Here is a 19166-nt window from a genome sequence, read left to right as displayed (position 1 = left end):
TACCACCTCTTTAGCAGGGACTAAAAAGTACCAAAAGAGTTCCAAAAGAGTTCCCGGCACTGAGTAGTCCCGGCGGTGTGAACGCGACATTATTGGTACTAACGGAACTAAAGAACTAAAGTACCAGGGAAAGTCCTGCGGTGTGAACGCGGCTAATGTGTTCAGTTTGATGGGCTGTCTTCTGAGTGGTTAAACATCACTAATGGTGTACCACAAGGTTCAGTTTTAGGTCCGCTATTATTCTCTATCTATATTAATAGTTGAGGTGAAAATGTCGAAGGAGCAACCTTACATTTTTATGCGGACGATACCGTTATGTACTGTGCAGGTCCCTCCATTAACGAGGCTGTTGTTAAATTACAGGCTGTTTTTAACATTATTCAGGCTCAGCTCTCTGAGCTTAAGCTTCTTTTAAATGTGGATAAAACCAAGGTAATGCTCTTTTCTAAAGCTAAAGCTAAAAATACACCGGAGACTGCTTTGGATATTGTAACTACGGAAGGAATACAACTTGAAGTGGTTACCTGTTACAAATACCTGGGTTTCTGGCTTGATGACTGTCTCACTTTTAAACTTCATGTAAATAACCTGCTTAAAAAGCTGAGGGTTAGGCTAGGTTTCTTTTACAGGAACAAGTCCTGTTTCTCGCTTGAGGCCAGGAAAAGGCTAGTCACTGTGACCTTTTTACCTGTGCTGGACTATGGTGATTTGTTATATATGAATGCACCTGCCAATTACCTGAGCAACTTAGATGCTGCGTATCACAGTTGATACGATGGACTCGTAAGAACTCAGATGCTCGATTCTGTTGCTTGGTAATACTCTTTATTGAATAGAAACCAAAGCTTTCAATTATACTTCTAGGTTCTACTAGGACTCTCCATAGAATCACTAGGATCTACTAGGTACTGCAATATACATCTCTGGCAAACAGGCATGGATCTAATGATAACACAAGACGAACCAACACCAGACAAAGGGAGAGAAGGACTAAATATACATATTAGGTAATGGGGCACAGGTGGACACAATCAGGGGCGGGAACAACAATCAGTCTAGCAGGTGCCACACGGACAGGAAGTGCCGACACCTGGAGAGAGAGAGAGTATAGTAATTATCAACAGACCGATAGACAAGACACTAAAACACAACAGCTAACAGCATACTAGCACTAAACCCTGACAGTACCCCCCCTTTTACGGACGGCTCCAGACGTCCCTGAATAGTGAGACCGTAGTCTGTCAAAATCTGTGATAAGGGACTTGTCGACAATGAACTGTCTCCCTCTACCCCGCTTTCTTTCTGACAGAATCTTTTTTACTGTATAGAGTCTAGACGATACCTCTGTCGATGACCCGGGGAGGTGGAGGTGGTGTGGAGGGGGGAACCAGTCTGCTCTCTAAAACTGGTTTCAGCTTGCTGACATGGAACGTGGGGTGGACCTTGAGGGACTTTGGGAGACATAGGCGAACAGCAACAGGATTAATAACTTTTGAAATGGGATATGGACCAACGAACCGAGGAGCCAGTTTCCTGGAGGGGACGTGCAGAGGAAGATCTTTGGTGGACAACCACACTCGTTGACCGACCTTGTATCTAGGAGATGGACGTCGCTTTCGGTCAGCCAACCTCTTCATGCCGGTCGCACTTCTCTGCAGCATCTGGCGAACTCCCTTCCATACCCGGCGACAGCGGCGAACCAGAGCATGTGCTGATGGTACGATAACTTCCTGCTCGAGCTCCGGGAACAATGGAGGCTGGTATCCATGGACACATTGGAAAGGAGAGATTCCGGTGGCTGATGTGGGTAAGGTGTTGTGTGCATACTCAACCCAAATCAGATGTTTGCTCCAGGTGGTAGGTTTCTGGGACACCAGGCATCTCAAACAGGTCTCTATTTCTTGGTTCATCCTCTCCGCTTGGCCGTTTGACTGGGGATGGTATCCGGACGTCAGGCTCACAGTGGCTTGGATCAGGCGACAAAACTCCCTCCAGAAACGTGAAACGAATTGTGGGCCTCGGTCTGAAACGACATCGTTTGGGAAACCATGGATACGGAAAACATGGGACAACATGGCCTGTGCTGTTTCTCTGGCCGTAGGCAATTTGGACATGGGGATGAGGTGTACCATCTTGGAAAAACGATCAATGACTGTGAGTACTGTGGTGTAACCTGCCGAAGGTGGAAATCCTGTCACAAAGTCCAACGCAATGTGCGACCATGGTCTCTTGGGAATGGGCAGAGGTCGGAGAAGACCTGCCACAGCTTGACGAGACGTCTTGTTCCTAGCACACACCGGACATGCTGCCACATATTCTGCCACATCTTTCCCCATAGCAGGCCACCAGAATCTGTGTTTCACCATAAAGAGGGTCCTCTTGGTTCCAGGATGGCAGGAAAGAACAGATGTATGGGCCCAATGAATCACCTTAGAACGAAGTGTCCCTGGAACAAACAGGCGATTCTGAGGACACCCTTTAGGAACAGGATTCCCGCTGTTAGCCTGTTTGACCTTGGCTTCAATGGGCCAGGTCACACTCCCTATCACTCGGTCTGGCCGCAGAATGGGGTCTGGACTCTTGGGGGATGGCTCAGGATCATACATTCTGGAGAGTGCATCAGGCTTTCCATTCTGTGAACCAGGTCGATATGACAGAGTGAACCTAAATCTATTAAAGAACAAAGCCCATCTGGCCTGCCTAGAGTTCAAGCGTTTGACCTTCCTGATGTATTGCAGGTTTTTGTGATCCGTCCAGACCAGGAAATCCTGCTCCGCTCCCTCCAACCAGTGCCGCCACTCCTCCAAAGCAATCTTCACCGCCAACAGTTCCCGATTTCCCACGTCGTAATTCCTCTCGGCAGAAGATAGCTTACGGGAGAGATAAGCACACGGATGAAGTTTGTTGTCCCCCGCTGATATCTGGGACAGTATAGCTCCAACGCCGTCGTTGGAGGCGTCCACTTCCACCACAAACTGTCGGTGGCGATCAGGTACAGTCAGGATGGGAGCTGTGGTGAACCTCCTCTTCAGTTCCAGGAAAGATTTCTCTGCCTGTGAATTCCACACAAACTGAACATGGGGAGAGGTAAGGGCATGGAGAGGAGAGGCAATAGCACTGAAATTGCGTATGAAACGTCTGTAAAAGTTAGCAAACCCCAAAAATTGCTGAACTTTCTTTCTATTGTCTGGTGTTGGCCAATTAGCCACGTCACTGACCTTAGCTGGGTCCATTTCCACTTTGTTAGGGGAAATCACAAAGCCCAAAAATGACACTGAGTTGACATGAAACTCACATTTTTCGGCCTTCACAAACAAATGGTTAGCCAGGAGTCTCTGAAGAACAAGGTGCACATGGTTAACATGAGTTTTCTCATCTGGAGAAAAGATGAGAATATCATCGAGATACACAAAACAGAAAACATTCAGGAAATCTCGTAACACATCATTAATGAGGGCTTGGAAAACAGCAGGTGCATTACAAAGTCCAAAAGGCATCACCAAATATTCGTAATGTCCCGTCGGTGTATTGAAACCTGTTTTCCACTCATCGCCCTCCCGGATGCGCACAAGGTGATAAGCATTCCTTAAGTCAAGCTTGGTGAATATCTTAGCTCCCTGTAACAGTTCGAATGCCGTAGAGATGAGTGGAAGGGGATATCTGTTCTTAACTATGATCTGATTTAGCGGACTGTAGTCAATACAGGGCCTCAATGTCCCGTCCTTTTTCCCCACGAAAAAGAAACCTGCCGCTGCTGGGGATGAAGATGTCCGAATCAAACCAGCTTTGAGTGAAGAATCGATATATTCCTTCATGGCCTCCCTTTCTGGCCCAGAAAGTGAGTACAACCGTCCCTTGGGAATAGTAGAGCCTGACAGAAGGTCTATGGGGCAATCGTACGGTCTATGGGGTGGCAAAGAAGTAGCTCGTGTTTTATTAAACACCTCCTTGATATCTAAATAACACGCCGGAATTCAGAAGTCAGAAGGCTTAGAAAAAGTGTCAATGTTATTGCCTGACCCCTGCTTAGAGTTACTATGCAATTTACTCAACCCTGTTTTACTGGTTAAACATGAACGAGAGCACTCAACTCCCCACCCTTTAACCTTTCCTGTCTGCCAGTCAATGTGAGGGTTGTGTTTAACAAGCCAGGGGTACCCCAAAATGATAGGATGTTGAGCAGAGTTAAATACATGAAAACTTATTTGCTCACGATGTTCCTGATCTATGACTAATACCATGGGCTCCGTGCGATGAGTAATAGTACATAAAAGGCGGCCGTCCAAAGCACTAGCCTTTAAGGGTTGATCTAAAAGAACGACCTTTAAGTTTAAACTTTTAGCCAACTCCCAGTCTAACAAACTCTCATCAGCCCCAGAATCGACTAATGCATCCTGAGTCATAGTATTATCACCAAGTTTGATTTGTACCTGCATTAATTTTCTGACTGGAGAGTCGAAGGAAGTCACTCGGCTCACCAGCGTCCTCCTTCCCGCTGATGAGCCCGATCTTTTACCGAACAGGCTGCCGAAACATGACCCTGCTGGCCGCAGTAGAAGCATCGCCGTTCCCGCAGACGGCGCTGACGCTCCTCCGGAGTGAGTCTGGCTCTACCGAGCTGCATCGGTTCCTCCGCGGCGATAGGGGGCGCTGGTCGCTCTGGAGATGAAGACTGGGAATTCCTCTGCCAAGCGTAGTATTCCCTCGGTAATTCCTGTCTGAAAGGTGGAGTGGATCCTGTATTCCTTCCTTTCTCCCGCTCTCTTTCAGCTAGACGTTGATCAACCCGGATAGCCATGGCGATGAGCGAGTCCACATCTTCAGGCAGCTGTAATGGAGCCAACTGATCCTTTATGGGATCCGATAATCCATGCAGGAAGGCATCAAAGAGAGCCGCTGAGTTCCACCCACTCTCCGCTGCCAAAGTACGGAACTCGATAATGGAACTCGATAATGCGTAATCCATCACTCTCCTCTGCCGCTGCTTAATGTTCACCAGGGCTCTCGCTGCCTCTCTCCCGGGTGATGTCAGATCAAAAATCTTGCTCATGGTCTCCAAAAACAGTCTTAATGACTGACAAACAGGCGGGTTCCGGGACCACTCCGCTGTTGCCCAGGCTTCCGCTCTCCCCGTCAGATGAGAAACAATAAAAGCTATCTTAGCTTGATCGGTGGGAAATGCTGCGGGCTGGTGTTTGAAGTGGAGATCGCACTGCACCAGGAAAGGACGACAGTTTCCAGATTCTCCGGAGAATTTCTCTGGCGAAGCGAGGCGGATCGTAGGCGAATGTACGGGGACTTGGACGGGAATATCAGCAGACCCGACCCCCGCTGGACCGGAAAACTGTGCCGCAGGAACACCAGGATTTGCCACGAGATGAGTGAGTACTTCCCGCATCTTCTCAGCCAGTAGGTTTATTTCCGTTGACACAGTAGCTTGAAGGTTGTCTTGACGAACATTCAAACCCTGGACCCCTTGGTTAATTGCTGACAGCTGTTCCTCATGCTGATGAAGGAGTCTACCCTGCACCTGCAGGGCCGTTTTTAGCGTTGTAGAATCGGCTGAGTCCATCTTGTTAGGTTGGTTCGTTCTGATACGATGGACTCGTAAGAACTCAGATGCTCGATTCTGTTGCTTGGTAATACTCTTTATTGAATAGAAACCAAAGCTTTCAATTATACTTCTAGGTTCTACTAGGACTCTCCATAGAATCACTAGGATCTACTAGGTACTGCAATATATATCTCTGGCAAACAGGCATGAATCTAATGATAACACAAGACGAACCAACACCAGACAAAGGGAGAGAAGGACTAAATATACATATTAGGTAATGGGGCACAGGTGGACACAATCAGGGGCGGGAACAACAATCAGTCTAGCAAGTGCCACACGGACAGGAAGTGCCGACACCTGGAGAGAGAGAGAGTATAGTTATTATCAACAGACCGATAGACAAGACACTAAAACACAACAGCTAACAGCATACTAGCACTAAACCCTGACAACAGTGCACTGAGATTTTTGACAAATTGTAAAGCACTTACGCATCACTGTACCCTGTATACCAAGGCGGTTTTGCCATCACTTACTGTACGGAGGCTCAGTCACTGGTACTTTTTCATTTACAAAGCCATGTTGGAATACCTATTCTCCTGTCCAACTGTCCTGGGAGCATGCCTTGAATATTTCTCTGTCTGCTTTACAATGGAACTCCATTTGGAGGTCAGCTATGTTCTCTTCTAAATGTGTAAGATTCAGGATCATACAGTTCAAAATTCTCAATAGAGCTTACATCACCCCTGTTACAAAATCCAAGATGGACAATAAACACAGAGACTCATGCCGGCATGAATGTGGCAAGCGAGGTACACTGTTGCACCTACTTTGGGAATGCCCAGCAGTAAAAAAACTTTGGTCAGAAGTAATATCCTTAATGTCTGAATCTTTAAAAATTTATTTCCCTACATGTCCCATTGCATGTCTACTGGGTCTCAAGCCAGATGGCAATGTTGCAAGGACTGCAGATCGGCTCTGGACATCGGGCTGTTTAGCCACAAAAAGACTCATCCTACTAAACTGGAAGGAACGCAAACCAGCCTGCTTCACTAGGGACTCATGGCTGAGGGAGTATCTAGACCTGCTGAACATGGAGCGTGCAGCTTCTCTGCTGGGGGATTTTGAGGGGAGACAGGAGGATTGCGGTTCACTGTCCGCAGCCCTCCTATCTGACCCTGTCAATATGGCATCTCCTGTGTAATGTATAATGTATTGTGTATGAAATGTCCTATGTATGTCACAATCAGCTGTCTTAGGAAGTCATCCTTGCATCCCCCCCCGTTACGTTTTGTTTAGTTGTTTGTTGTTACATGTGTTGTTGTATGTTTTGTTATCTGGAGCAATGTCTGTTTATATAAAAAAAAAAAAAAAAATACAAAGCCATGTTGGATAAACTACCATCTTATATCTGCTCCCTGATCTCTCTGCGAATTGAAAGTACTTATTGCCTGAGATCGCATGCTGTGGTTTTATTAAATGTGCCAAGTGCTAGGACTGTCTTAGGGAAGAAAGCTTTCAGATGTGCAGCTCCACTAACTTGGAACAGTCTGCAAAAAGAATGGAACATTACCAAGCTAGTACCACTACATGTTTTTAAAGCTCGGTTGGGTACTACACAATCAGATGCTGTTGGCACCTGTACATGTGGTTAGATATGTAAATTGTAATCCCTGTACATTTTGCTGTATGATGTCCTTTTGTTGTTCTGTTGTTTATGTTTGTATGTCTTCTTGTGGAACCTACTGCTGCAGGTCTCCCTTGAAAAAGAGATCATTGATCTCAATGGGATTTTACCTGATAAATAAAGGTTTTGAATTGAATTGAAATGTAACATTTGTGATATTGGGCTATATACATAAACATTGAGAAGTGAGAAGGGCCCACAGCCACCCTCTCTGCCTGTTGGTCTGCTCAACACGGCTGGGAGCAATCTCCAATCAACCACACCTGCAACCTGCTCATCAGCCACACTATGAAACCTGCAGCCTGCACTCATTCCCTGCTGGTTTGTTGCCGTGAACGGTTTGTTGCCTGCCGCTCTAGCTTTTTACCAGCATATTCTTTGACAACTTTGCCTGCTTTTGCCTCACACTCATTTGTGTGTCTCTCCCAGGAGGAATCCAAGGCAATCCACACTCCCAAGACCAGCCAAGACTCTCCACCCTGGAACAACTGTTTCCCACTGCCGCCATAACCAACCTCCACTCCCAGCTCCCCTTTTCTAATAAACAAATGTTACTTTCACCAGCTGATTCCGATTCATCCTTTTACATGTGTTAATAGTCAAATTCCAATAGTTAAGTAAACTATCATAATCATCCTAATGACCACGTGGTCAGTCCACTTACCCAGGAATTTTTAGTTGAACAATTACAGGAATATCATGTCTTTATGTTCTAATAATGTAAACATATTTTAGTAAATTGTTACCACAGAACATTTGCATAATGTTTAAACATAAAGCATGTTATCCCTCTCTAAAATAATAACATTCTGGCAACATAAACAAATCTAACTTGCAGCTGAAAACATTTTAAGAACAGTAGGGCGTAATGTTCTAACAATGTTATCAAAAACATTTGAAGAATGTTTTTAGAGAACGTTATCCTACCTCTCAGAAGAACATTCTGGGAACCAAACAAAAACAGTCTCTGATAGTGTTACGTTATTATGCTGTGAGTGCTCTCATACTTGTTTGATTCTGAAATTGTATATATATATATATATATAATATATATATATATATATATAATATATATATGTGTGTGTGTATATGTCCGCTTCTGTAGCCTGTTATTGTATCATTATACCGCACTGTGAATGAATTAAAAGTAAATATAAGTCATTATGAACACATCTGTCCATCAGACAGAGGGCTGCTGCCTCCTGTCATCATTAATGGACGTCTCTTTAAGATGACCGCTCAGAGGAGAGGAGTTCTCATTTCTCTAACCGCCTGCTGCTTCCCCTCCTCTCTCCTCGGTTCCCCTCCTCCTTCCTCCGCTCGCATCTCCTGTGGGTGGGACTAAGACACGAGGATAGGAGTCGAGGAGGGGAAATTAGTGAAATGAGAAAGGCCCATAGATATATACGTCCATGAGTTAAGAGATCAAATGATATGATGATTCATACTCATGTACAGTAGGTGGCGGTATGCACCTTAAAAGTTGTTTGCAATCGGCCAAAAACTGAGAGAAGAAGAACAAGGTCAGCAGCATACGCGCAGTGACAGGCAGTGACATCCATGCAGTGACCAGAGAACCAGACCAGAGAAGCATTTTCTAGAAGCACCGACAGAGTTCTCCGGTTCTTCAATCCAGTTTATCACAATCCGACTGTTTGTAGTCTCAAAGATGAGAGGAAGCCGCAGCCGCGCCTCAGCTCCAGCCAGGTAACACCTTGGCTTTATACAGTCTATGGTAACACATGTACAGAAACCCACCGTCTGAGGGGGGGTGGGGGGGCATAGCAGATGGTCTCATGTGTCCTGTTTGCAGGTAGTACGAATTCAGACTTTAACAGATATGAGATTGACGTTACAGCCTAGTTTGTCAGTAGTCTGGCTAATAACTACATTATACGCAGGGTGGCTTTGATATGTATCCTAATTGTTGTTGCGTCATTCGTTACTGAGACCATGTTATGTCAGAGTGAAGTTCTTGGCAAGGTCACTACTTTATATAAAACATAATGCTTCTTTTAGGCAAGTCAAATAGAGATGTGGTTTGTCTTGTTGTCATGTTTTTATTTGTTATCAATGGCAGTGATGGAAGAGCTACTCAGATCTTGTACTGAAGTAAAAGTAGTAGTACCAGAGTGAAGGAATACTCTGGTACAAGTAAAAGTCCTGCATTCAAAATGTTACTCAAGTAAAAGGACAAAAGTATTAACATCAAAATATATTTGCTTGCAGGTGATTTTCATACCTGAACAATCACCATTAGCTCTTTCCTACTTCTCGAGGGTGAACGTCCTGTCACAGTTATTAATACACACAGGTTCCAGCAATGCAAGGCTTCACTTGGTGCCTTGTAAAATACATTTGACTTGAAATCTGATTACTTTTAACATGTTATTGATTTAAAAAAAGACTACAGCTGAGACATTGTTATTGCCTGGCATTTTATGAAGGTATAATTCCTAATTATTATATATCATAATTTAAATTTCTTCTACATCTGATTGGAATATAAGATGTTGGTTTACAGTGGTTTCATGTTTATAAGGACACAAGTCTTTGTACCATACGTCATGTCCATTTGAGCCTGTCTAATGCAAATGTTTTTGCTTTTCTTTGTAGTCATCCTGTATTCCATGCTCCGGCTCCAGCTCCAGCTCATGCACCTCCCGCCGCCCTGGCCCCGGCCCCCGCTCCGTCCCAGGGCCCGGGCCTGATGGCCCAGATGGCCACCACAGCTGCTGGAGTGGCAGTGGGTTCCGCTCTGGGCCACGTAATGGGCAGCGCCCTCACAGGAGCGTTCAGCGGGGGCAGCAGCAGCAGCAGCAGCAGCAGCAGCCCTGAGCCAGCCAAGCCCACATACCAGGTAAGAGAAGTATAATCACTCGTAGGATTAGGGTGGCAGGGCACAGGCTTCAGCTGACTCCAACATGTCAGATCAGGTCATCGGTTCTTCTGGAGGTGCTTCTGTCTGGTGAAAGTCTGACTGGTCATGGTGTGTTTTCCTACGTAATGGTTCAAAAGTAGAATTTTCTCCATCTGGCCAAAGGATTTGAAATGTAGAGCCCCTGCAAATTATCATTAGAACATTGCAAAGAAAAGGAGTTCCTGCTTTGAGCTTTTTTATTGAAGGTTTGGATTGGTCAGTTAAGACACTCATACAGATTTGACTACAGAGAGCCCCACTGACCAGAGCATCAATACTAATACTATGTACTATGTATTAATTTATTGAGCTGTACTTAAATCTGGTTTTAAAATAGTTTGACTGATAGAGATCATGCAATGTTATTATTTGTTTATTGATTGTTATGAACCTGTCTGAGGACCACAGATGGAAATTAGCTATTAGCTATAATCTGGCATATTGCATCTCTTCTCTTTGCTGAGATTAATGTTTTTGTATGCATGGTCCTTCTATAAATAAAATAAATAATACATACCATTTTGCAGCGGGAGTGTTAACCTCCTTTTTCATATGGTGTTGGATATTATAAACAATACAAATATGTATTTTTTTAAATAATGATTTATGCAACAACAAAGTAAAGTAAAATGAATGAGGACGATAAAATGTCATAGGCCAAACGTGTATATTTATAAAAAATATTAAATGATCTCGTAAGAAGAAAAAAAATATCATTATTTCTTAAGATAACAAATTACATTGCAAGGCCGATTTTAGTTGGATTTATTTATTTAGATAAACCCTAGAGAACCCTGAACCGTGCTATGAATATGATCATTTTTACATATTATATGGAGAGACAATATATTGGGCAGGATATCATAAAAGTATCAAAAAGTATATTAGTTAACATGAATAGTTTGGAACAGATTCATTTTTAGTTTTTTTTTATCAGATGCTTCGAAATTAAAAGATAATTACGATAAAAGTAGTAGCCAGGATCACCATGTTGAAATATTTCCTTTTTTCTTTATGTATGTACAGCATGAACAGCTACTTGGGTCAAACAGGAGATCCACCAAGTATGCGTATTGATTTTAAATGTATTTTTTCTTGTTCATTGAAAGTAGTACCCAGATTGTTGCTTGAGAAGTTGCTGTAAGCGAAGCTGACGACTGAGTGTGACCTCAACCGTGAAGCCCATTCAGGACTTTGACTGTGAAATGTCGGATTCAAATGTTTTTCCTTGCTCGTATCATCCTAGGAGCCCCCCCGGCCCACTCAGGCCCAGCCCGGCCCCTGTAACTTTGAGGTCAGACAGTTCCTGGACTGTGCTACCGGCCAGTATGACCTGAGTCTATGCGAGGGCTTCAGCGAGGCTCTCAAACAGTGCAAGTTCTCCCACGGTGAGTGTGCTGAAGGATGGATGGAGCCACATGAAACACTGCTCAAAACACCCCAAGGCATCTGCTTTTTTAATATGAAATTCTTCATGTGCGCTTCATGTGAAACACTTACTGCTTTGGTTCTCCTGGCACCTGATCATACAGTTTTGCAGTAGTATGATTTCTCCGTAGAAGCTACAGAAACTCGTTGGACATAAAAAATACGTAATTTGATTAAAAATCATGTGTATCTCTTTTTTTTCTGCAGGTGTGACGTCGCTGGTGTGAAGGATGGTGATCAGCTGTCAAGTTGGACATATCTCAATAATGAAACTTACTGTAGAAATGGCCACATTCTAGCACGTAGATGTGAACGTACCTCAGGCAGAGAGCATGTTGGTTTTGTTGATCGATGACCGTGTAATGTATACATACATTACTATAATGTACAAAATGTTTTTGGTATGTACAGGCAAGAACCTTTAATAAATAGCTGCTATGACCTTGCACATAATGTCAGTGTATTTTCCTTATTCCTGTCATGTCGTGTTTTTAGCCTGTATATATATATATATATACACATACAGTATACAGGCTTGGGGGGCAACGGTTTACATGTAACGAGGTTACCTAATCAGGATACAAAAAAGTAACTGCTTCGATTACAATCAGATTACTAGCAGGATTACAATGTTACAATCCATAACTGATTTAATGGTTTCTGACAGAAATCTCCTAGATTATGAACAATTGTGTTATTGCACTAGACATAACTTCAATCCCACAACATCAGATATTATTAAACTACATAAAGCGCTTCCTCAAGAATGTGTGTTTATGTCGAAACATGTTATGGCTCCCCAAACTATGTAGCCACAACTGCCCTCATTATTCATTAAAGGGATATTAGTCCTGGACGAAACATGCAATAATCCCTTTATAAGGAAGTGTCTCACTGAAAAATTATTTCCTGGTAGACAAAACAGAAATGAGATCCCACAATCAACCCATTAATAAACTAAGAACTGTGTATCTAACATTCGCTTTGGGCTACCACCCAAAAAAACAAAACACTTCAACAATATGTATCCCTAAGGAATTGCTTATAGTGCGTATCGTGGATGAATGTGGGTATGTTTTTCCAATTCCAATAAAGTTTGTAAAAAAATAAAAAAGGGTCCGCCTGACTGAACCTTGGCACATTGCCCTCAGTTGCGGTACATCCGGTTCTGCTTTCAAAATAAAGCCGTACGACATGTTTTCTTAGCATCAGGCCACGTTGTCATCGGTTTTTAATCCACTGCATATTCTTTGTTATTCTGACGAGTTTACATTTTCTGCAAACAAAATCTCAAAATAAAAATAATTTCAATTTGACATTCTTAGAACACGAACACACACACACACACACACACACACACACACACACACACACACACACACACACACACACACACACACACACACACACACACACACACAATACTTTTGTTGTGTGTTATCAGGGTTTCTGTGAACCATAAATAGAACATTTTTTTTAAATTTAACTTTCAAATATTAAGCACACAAATCAAGATATAATATTAAGAAATATAAATATCACCCTCCACTAGACAATAAGAACATCATACTAGCTGAAGAAATATTACTTTAGTTTGAACGTTTTGAACTCACTGACATTATTTTTAAATCTACAACCGGAAGCAGTAGACTCGGCTGCTCTCCTGTCGCTGCTCTCTGGTCTCCGTACAGTTTCGGGCAGACTTGACTCCAGCAGACTTCAGAATGCCTTTCGTCGACATTCAGAGTAACCTGCCGGCCAGCTCCTTCTCGGAGGACTTCCTGAAGAAGCTGTGCTCCTGCACCGCTGCTGCTCTGGGGAAGCCCGAGGAGGTGAGTGCCTTCCCGGCCACGAGCTGCAGGAGCCCCGCGGGGTGAAGCTGGGCTGCGTGAGTCCTGCTGTGGTCATACAGTCTGGGCACATGTGCCTCATGCTTTCAACAGGATTAACGTTCCTAGCAGTTTTACATGCATTTACCACTAACTCTAACCCACATATAGCTGTTTTAATGAGTGGAATAGAGGCTTTTCCAGCACATCAACACTTTCTCACCAGTTCCTCTTAACTGTAATGGCTGGAAGGGTCCATTCACATAAAGTCACAGTAGGCTTGGCTATAACAGTTATTGCATACTAGTTACATTACCCAGTGCTCCTCAAAGTGTGGTCCGCGGACGCCCCCTAGTGGTCCGTGAGTATATTGGAAATAAATAAATACATTTAAGTTTTCCGCACTCTCGCGGGAATATCTTCGCAATGGAGCGAGTTTAAGTGTCACTTTCGATTGCATGATATAGCCCAGATAAACACCATCATCACACATGTTCCCACTTGTTTGTACCATTTTCAGGCGATTTGTAAAAAAACGATGTGTTTTTTGGATATTTGTGGAGTTAGGTGGTCCGCGAGTGTTTTTTTATTGGTTAAGTGGTCCTTGGTATGAAGAAGTTTGAGAAACACTGCACATATGACCCTAGGTTTTGTCTGCAGTCATAAATACATTTGCCAGTATGCAGCGTTGGGAGAAGTACTCAGATCTTGTACTTAAAGGTGGGGTAGGTAAGTTTGAGAAACCGGCTCGAGATACACTTTTTGATATATTCCATGGAATGCTCTTAACATCCCGATAGCAATGAATATCTGAAGTGCTTTGACAAAAAATCCATAAAAAAAAATGTCATCTGATGTTTTATAATGATTGATCATGAAAGTGTTCTCAAAGCTGGTGAAGGTGCAGCTAGTCTGAATGACTTTGTAGACTGCAGGGTAGCTGGTGGATTTACTGCAGGTGGAACTAAAGTCTGATTCCGTAAAGTAACTAAAGGTATTAAATACATGTAGTGGAGTAAAAGTACACCATTTACCTCAATTCTAGTGGAGTAGAAGTACAAAGTAGCATAACATGGAAATACTCAAGTAAAGTACAAGTATCTCAAAATTGTACTTAAGTACAGTATTTGAGTCGACTTAGTCCCACCTCTGCCAGTATGTAGGAAAGGGCAGTGACTGTTGTTATGCGACTAATCGCTTCAGCCGTAATGTAATGCACACATATACTGTACACATGTATCTATCTATACACTCACTTTATGTAACATATAACACAGCCTCACATGCAGCAAATGTGTCAACATGAAATGACATGTATGTGGCAGGGTTTCCGCTAGGATTTTTTCTCGCCGGTCAAATATCCGGACAGAATTTATTTTACTGGACAAATTTGAAACTTACCGGTCATGTTTCAATAATAAGAATAAGAATTGTGTAGCAGAGTTCCCGTTAGCAGGTAATTACCGGACTATGACCGGATTTGCTGATGTTTAAAACTCAGTTAATGGGAGTCATTTTTATATTGCTTCAGTTTATAATCGTAACAGATCGAAAAATTCAGATTAATTTTTCAATAAATGATTCCACAAACAACAAACAACATAGTTATTACATTCAAACAAACTACTTGTAGTAGATGAAGTACATTATTCAAAAGTTTACATTAACTTTGAATATAACACGGGAGAAACGGATCCTCTCTTTTCCTCTCTCCCTCCCTCTCTCTCCTGACAGCACGTCAGTTTCTCATGCAGCGAGCTAAACAGAGGGCGGGGCTTCAGGTGATTATGCAGCAGCTGATCTGATCTCTCTCTCTCGGTCCGGTTACACTTCACTCGCGTTTATGTCCATTTCGATCAGAGCCAGCTCTCCTGATCGGCCTTTATAGAGAGCACCGATCAAACTAGTAAGAGTGAATATCGGCCGATAATGATCGGCGGCTGATCGATCGGAGCATCCCTAATTATTAGCGGACATTTTGACCGGCAGGTTTTGAATTTACCGGTTTTTATTACATTTTAACAGCTAAAAACCAGTAATTACCGGCTAACGGAAACCCTGGTATGTGGATACAAGTCACTTTAATTAAAGTTGTATGCAACTGAAATAAGATATTTGTCATAGAAACATCATTAGATATTGTGTCTATTATGAGAATATAATGGTTGAATGTGTATACAAATTACTAACATACCTGTTCTTTTCTTAAAAAATGCACTTCTCATAGCCGTGGGAAGTAGGGGTGCGGCAGAATGACAATGACAATTCACGAGCACCCCCCCCCCCCCCCCCCCCATTGACAATTTACCGCGTGCAAGGCCTTACTGAAGGACACTTTAGCAGGCTCACTTTGTCTGTGTGGGTGTGGCCTTTAACTGAAGTTCAGTGTATCTGCACTCATGCTGACCCATGTTTACGTGCTCCACCCTAACTGATGCTGGTCCTGTGTTTCAGAGGATGCACCTGGTGGTGCAGCCCGGGCTGCCCATGCTGGTAGCCGGCTCCTGCTCTCCGTGTGTCATTCTGTCAGTGTCTGCCATCGGTGTGACCGACACCGCTGACAAGAACAAGGAGCACAGCGCCAAGATCTTCGAGTTCCTGACGAGAGAGCTCAGTCTGACTGCAGACAGGTGAGCTTTATGGATCCCTCCAGTGTGTTGATTCGGCCAGGAGCAGAGAGTGGTGTCCAAGACAATCATTAAAGTCCATCAATAAGCTTTACCGTGCATTCTCCTTTGCTGGAAAGATTTTCTTACGATAAGTGTGCTTTTTAACTGACAAACATATTTTATCATCTCCTGTCTGATGACTGACTTGAAATGGACTAATCTGCAGAATGAGTACTTTTACTTTTGGTCTTTTACGTATATTGTTATGCTAATACTTTTGTACTTTTACTTGAGTAACATTTTGAATGCAGGACTTTTACTTGTAACAGAGTATTATTACACTCTGATCTTTTACTTAAGTACACGATCTGAGTTATTTTCCCACCTCTAGATTTTGCAATATTGCAGATAATACATTTTTGGGCAAACACTTTTATGATACCGACAGGAGCCGTACACATGCCGCAGTGTTTGCGTGGCTGTGTCTTTAGTTGTAAGCACAGTGGCGATCTGTTGTTATTAGCATCTGGTTAGCTAGCTATGCTAACTAATTTAAAGAGCTTTTCTACAACCAGGTGGAAGAGAGCTCTCCTGAGAGGCTCAAATAACCTCAGCTCAGTGAGGTTAAGGCACACCTTGATATGATCATTATAGTTATTAATGAGACATTAGAGACTAAATGAAAAACAGGTATAAAATACTATATGACAGTAACACATTTAATTAAATTGTTAAAAATAACAAGAATAGTGTTTAAAAGGGGAGTGATTTGTAAAATATCCAAAAAGAAAAATCTGCTTACAGTTCCGTTTCATATGGGCGTTGAGAGATGTATCCATAGATCTCCTCATGTTGCTCTCAAAGTGCACCAGATTGATGCTTTTAACTTCAATATTTAAAATAAATCTTCCCGGGGAATCATGCCCCTGGACCCCCCTAGAGGAGGTTAGGTCCCCCCCACTTAAATCATGTTCAAATGGATAGGATACTAAATACATTTGCACACATCTTGTGTCCATATCTTTCTGTTTTGGTAGTCATGCCCCAACCGTGCACGTGCATGCATGCCCGAGTCATGGTAAGATATCTGGATTAAGAGGTTGCTTTTTCTTTGCACAGCATGAAAGAAAGGCCAAATGAATGGGCTGTGATTTTAGTTTTTTTAAGCAGAGGTTGAGTTCAATAATTTGTACGACCCTCGGAGGATGTTGTAAAAATCGAAAGGAAAAAGGTTAATAAAAACCCTTGATTTAGAACTTAACACCTCTGTCTCCTATTGATCTGAGTATATTATAAAGAATAGCAGTTAATTGAAGCATTATAGCACAGGCCTTTGTCAGATGGTATATTACGCTGTTTTTTTCTGCCTCGAATAGTTCTCTCTTTTTTCACCATACCTGTGTTTGCATCACTGGATATGAGGCATGGCTAGAATGGGTATCTGAGACCTATGCTATTGCCTAAAAATAGCATGACAGGTGACCTTTAATAAACTAATAAGCAACAACGTTGGAGAAGTCGTTCTTTAATCTGAGTATCGACCCGACACAATCTGCCATTGTTGTTGTGAGTGTCGTTGCTGAGAAAATCAGCAACGTAAACGGTGATGTCATGACCTGGCACCAGTCAGGTACCAGGCAGTGGAAACACAAATGGTTCCTAAACTGGGAACTAGTTCCGAACTAAAACAGCTAGAACTGGAACCAGTTTGGTGGGAAAGGGGGTATCAGTTCTCCAAAGTAAACTCTGCTATCAGATTCTCACGGATAATAATTTAACCGATTTTTTTTTAAGACTGATAGCAGCACTACTTAAACCTTATTGTTTTTATATTTGAATGAATGTACTGCATTATGATTGAGCTCATTTCCAATTCACAGGATTACCATTCAGTTCCATGCGCTGCAGCCTCACCAGGTGGGGAAGAAGGGGACCGTCATGAGCTTCTTGTAAAAGACGTTGCTGTGGTGGAGACGTTACACAATGTGATTCATGAAAGAAGTAAAGTCAACATAAATCAGTTCGAAACAAACACCAAGTAAAAGACAGTCATTAAGGTCAGGTACTGTATTCATGTGATACCCAGGCGAGCTGTCTAGTTCATGTTTTAGACATCTGCAGTAAAACATGATGTTGATAACTTCTATTTTTAATAATTAAAAGACCTGTTGCTCTTGTTACTATCCCTGAAATCACTTGTGTCACATATTACTGAATGTCGGTATTGTACTGAGAGTTTGGACTCCCATTGTAATCTAATGTAGACATTAACACAAAGTAAAATGCTATAAACTGATTTTCAGTTTGATGGTTGCCAACACTAAGATCTTCCTAACCTGTTATCCAGTCAATTTAGTTTAGGATTAACCTTTTTTTTTACTCTGTTGATGGGATTGAAACAAGTTCACGAGTAATGCATTACCTATAAAAAGTTTGTATCTCTCCATTACCCAGAGCGGGTTAGTTTGAATAGTGACATTTTATTTGAAACACAATAAACAAACATTCTTAATCTTTGAATTCCTGAGTATTATTTTGTATATGTTTTTATTTAGTTGAAATAATGACATTATCTTGGGAGGGTATCTTTAGAGATGCATTAGTGTCTTACCCTTGGGTCCTGATCTCTAATTGGTGTATTCCTGTTTTATGAGTTCATTTATGTCTTCATTTATGCCATACAATTATTAATCAGTACAATTAAATCCTATTTTTGATCATATTTTGTGTGTGAAAAACATGTATACAATACAATACAACACAACTTTATTTATAAAGCACTTTAAACCTCCAGACCAAAGTGCTGTACAGGCAAATAGATAAAACACAGCTCAGCTCACACACCATAAAACAAGTACAAGTAAAAACAAAAAACTATTTAAATGCAAAAAAAAAGCAACACTAAAGGATGTTGAAACGCCAAATGTTAAAACGCTAAGGAGAAGAGGTGGGTTTTAAGAAGCGATTTAAAAGCAGGCAGTGTGGAGGCCTGTCTGATCTCCAGGGGCAGAGCGTTGTAATAATACAATGTTACTTAACCGTTTAACTTATCTTTTAAAGACAAACAGCCTAGAGATCATTTTGAGTTATGTAAGCTGTCACCTTCCACCCAGTGCTCCACGGTCTCCTGTTGGAC

At 42.3% G+C, this 19166-nt stretch overlaps 2 protein-coding genes across 2 annotated transcripts; both read left to right on the top strand.

The window, feature by feature from the left end:
* The first annotated feature begins 8706 nt into the window (after positions 1 to 8706).
* chchd10 (coiled-coil-helix-coiled-coil-helix domain containing 10) lies at positions 8707 to 12045 on the top strand. The gene is made up of 4 exons (XM_034078735.2): positions 8707 to 8951; positions 9861 to 10104; positions 11411 to 11552; positions 11800 to 12045. The coding sequence occupies exons 1-4, from the start codon at positions 8914 to 8916 to the stop codon at positions 11817 to 11819; spliced, it is 444 nt and encodes a 147-aa protein (XP_033934626.1). The 5' UTR covers positions 8707 to 8913; the 3' UTR covers positions 11820 to 12045.
* A 1173-nt stretch (positions 12046 to 13218) lies between these two features.
* ddt (D-dopachrome tautomerase) lies at positions 13219 to 18550 on the top strand. Its single transcript, XM_034078734.2, has 3 exons — positions 13219 to 13424; positions 15876 to 16051; positions 17911 to 18550. Exons 1-3 carry the CDS (start codon positions 13317 to 13319, stop codon positions 17981 to 17983), a joined length of 357 nt encoding a protein of 118 aa, XP_033934625.1. The 5' UTR covers positions 13219 to 13316; the 3' UTR covers positions 17984 to 18550.
* Positions 18551 to 19166: the final 616 nt, after the last annotated feature.

Source organism: Pseudochaenichthys georgianus, unplaced genomic scaffold (genome assembly GCF_902827115.2).
Source record: "Pseudochaenichthys georgianus unplaced genomic scaffold, fPseGeo1.2 scaffold_474_arrow_ctg1, whole genome shotgun sequence".
NCBI classification, from domain to species: Eukaryota; Metazoa; Chordata; class Actinopteri; order Perciformes; family Channichthyidae; genus Pseudochaenichthys; species Pseudochaenichthys georgianus.
The sequence above is the reverse complement of the archived record's forward strand: the minus strand, read 5'-3'. Positions and strand labels throughout refer to the sequence as shown.

Coding starts and splice junctions, on each gene's coding strand:
- chchd10 (XM_034078735.2), top strand. CDS start 8,914: ATGAGAGGAAGCCGCAGCCGCGCCTCAGCTCCAGCCAG. Junction 10,105..11,410: donor CAGCCAAGCCCACATACCAG/GTAAGAGAAGTA, acceptor GTATCATCCTAG/GAGCCCCCCCGGCCCACTCA. Junction 11,553..11,799: donor ACAGTGCAAGTTCTCCCACG/GTGAGTGTGCTG, acceptor TTTTTTCTGCAG/GTGTGACGTCGCTGGTGTGA.
- ddt (XM_034078734.2), top strand. CDS start 13,317: ATGCCTTTCGTCGACATTCAGAGTAACCTGCCGGCCAGCTCCTTCTCG. Junction 13,425..15,875: donor CTCTGGGGAAGCCCGAGGAG/GTGAGTGCCTTC, acceptor CCTGTGTTTCAG/AGGATGCACCTGGTGGTGCA. Junction 16,052..17,910: donor CTCAGTCTGACTGCAGACAG/GTGAGCTTTATG, acceptor TCCAATTCACAG/GATTACCATTCAGTTCCATG.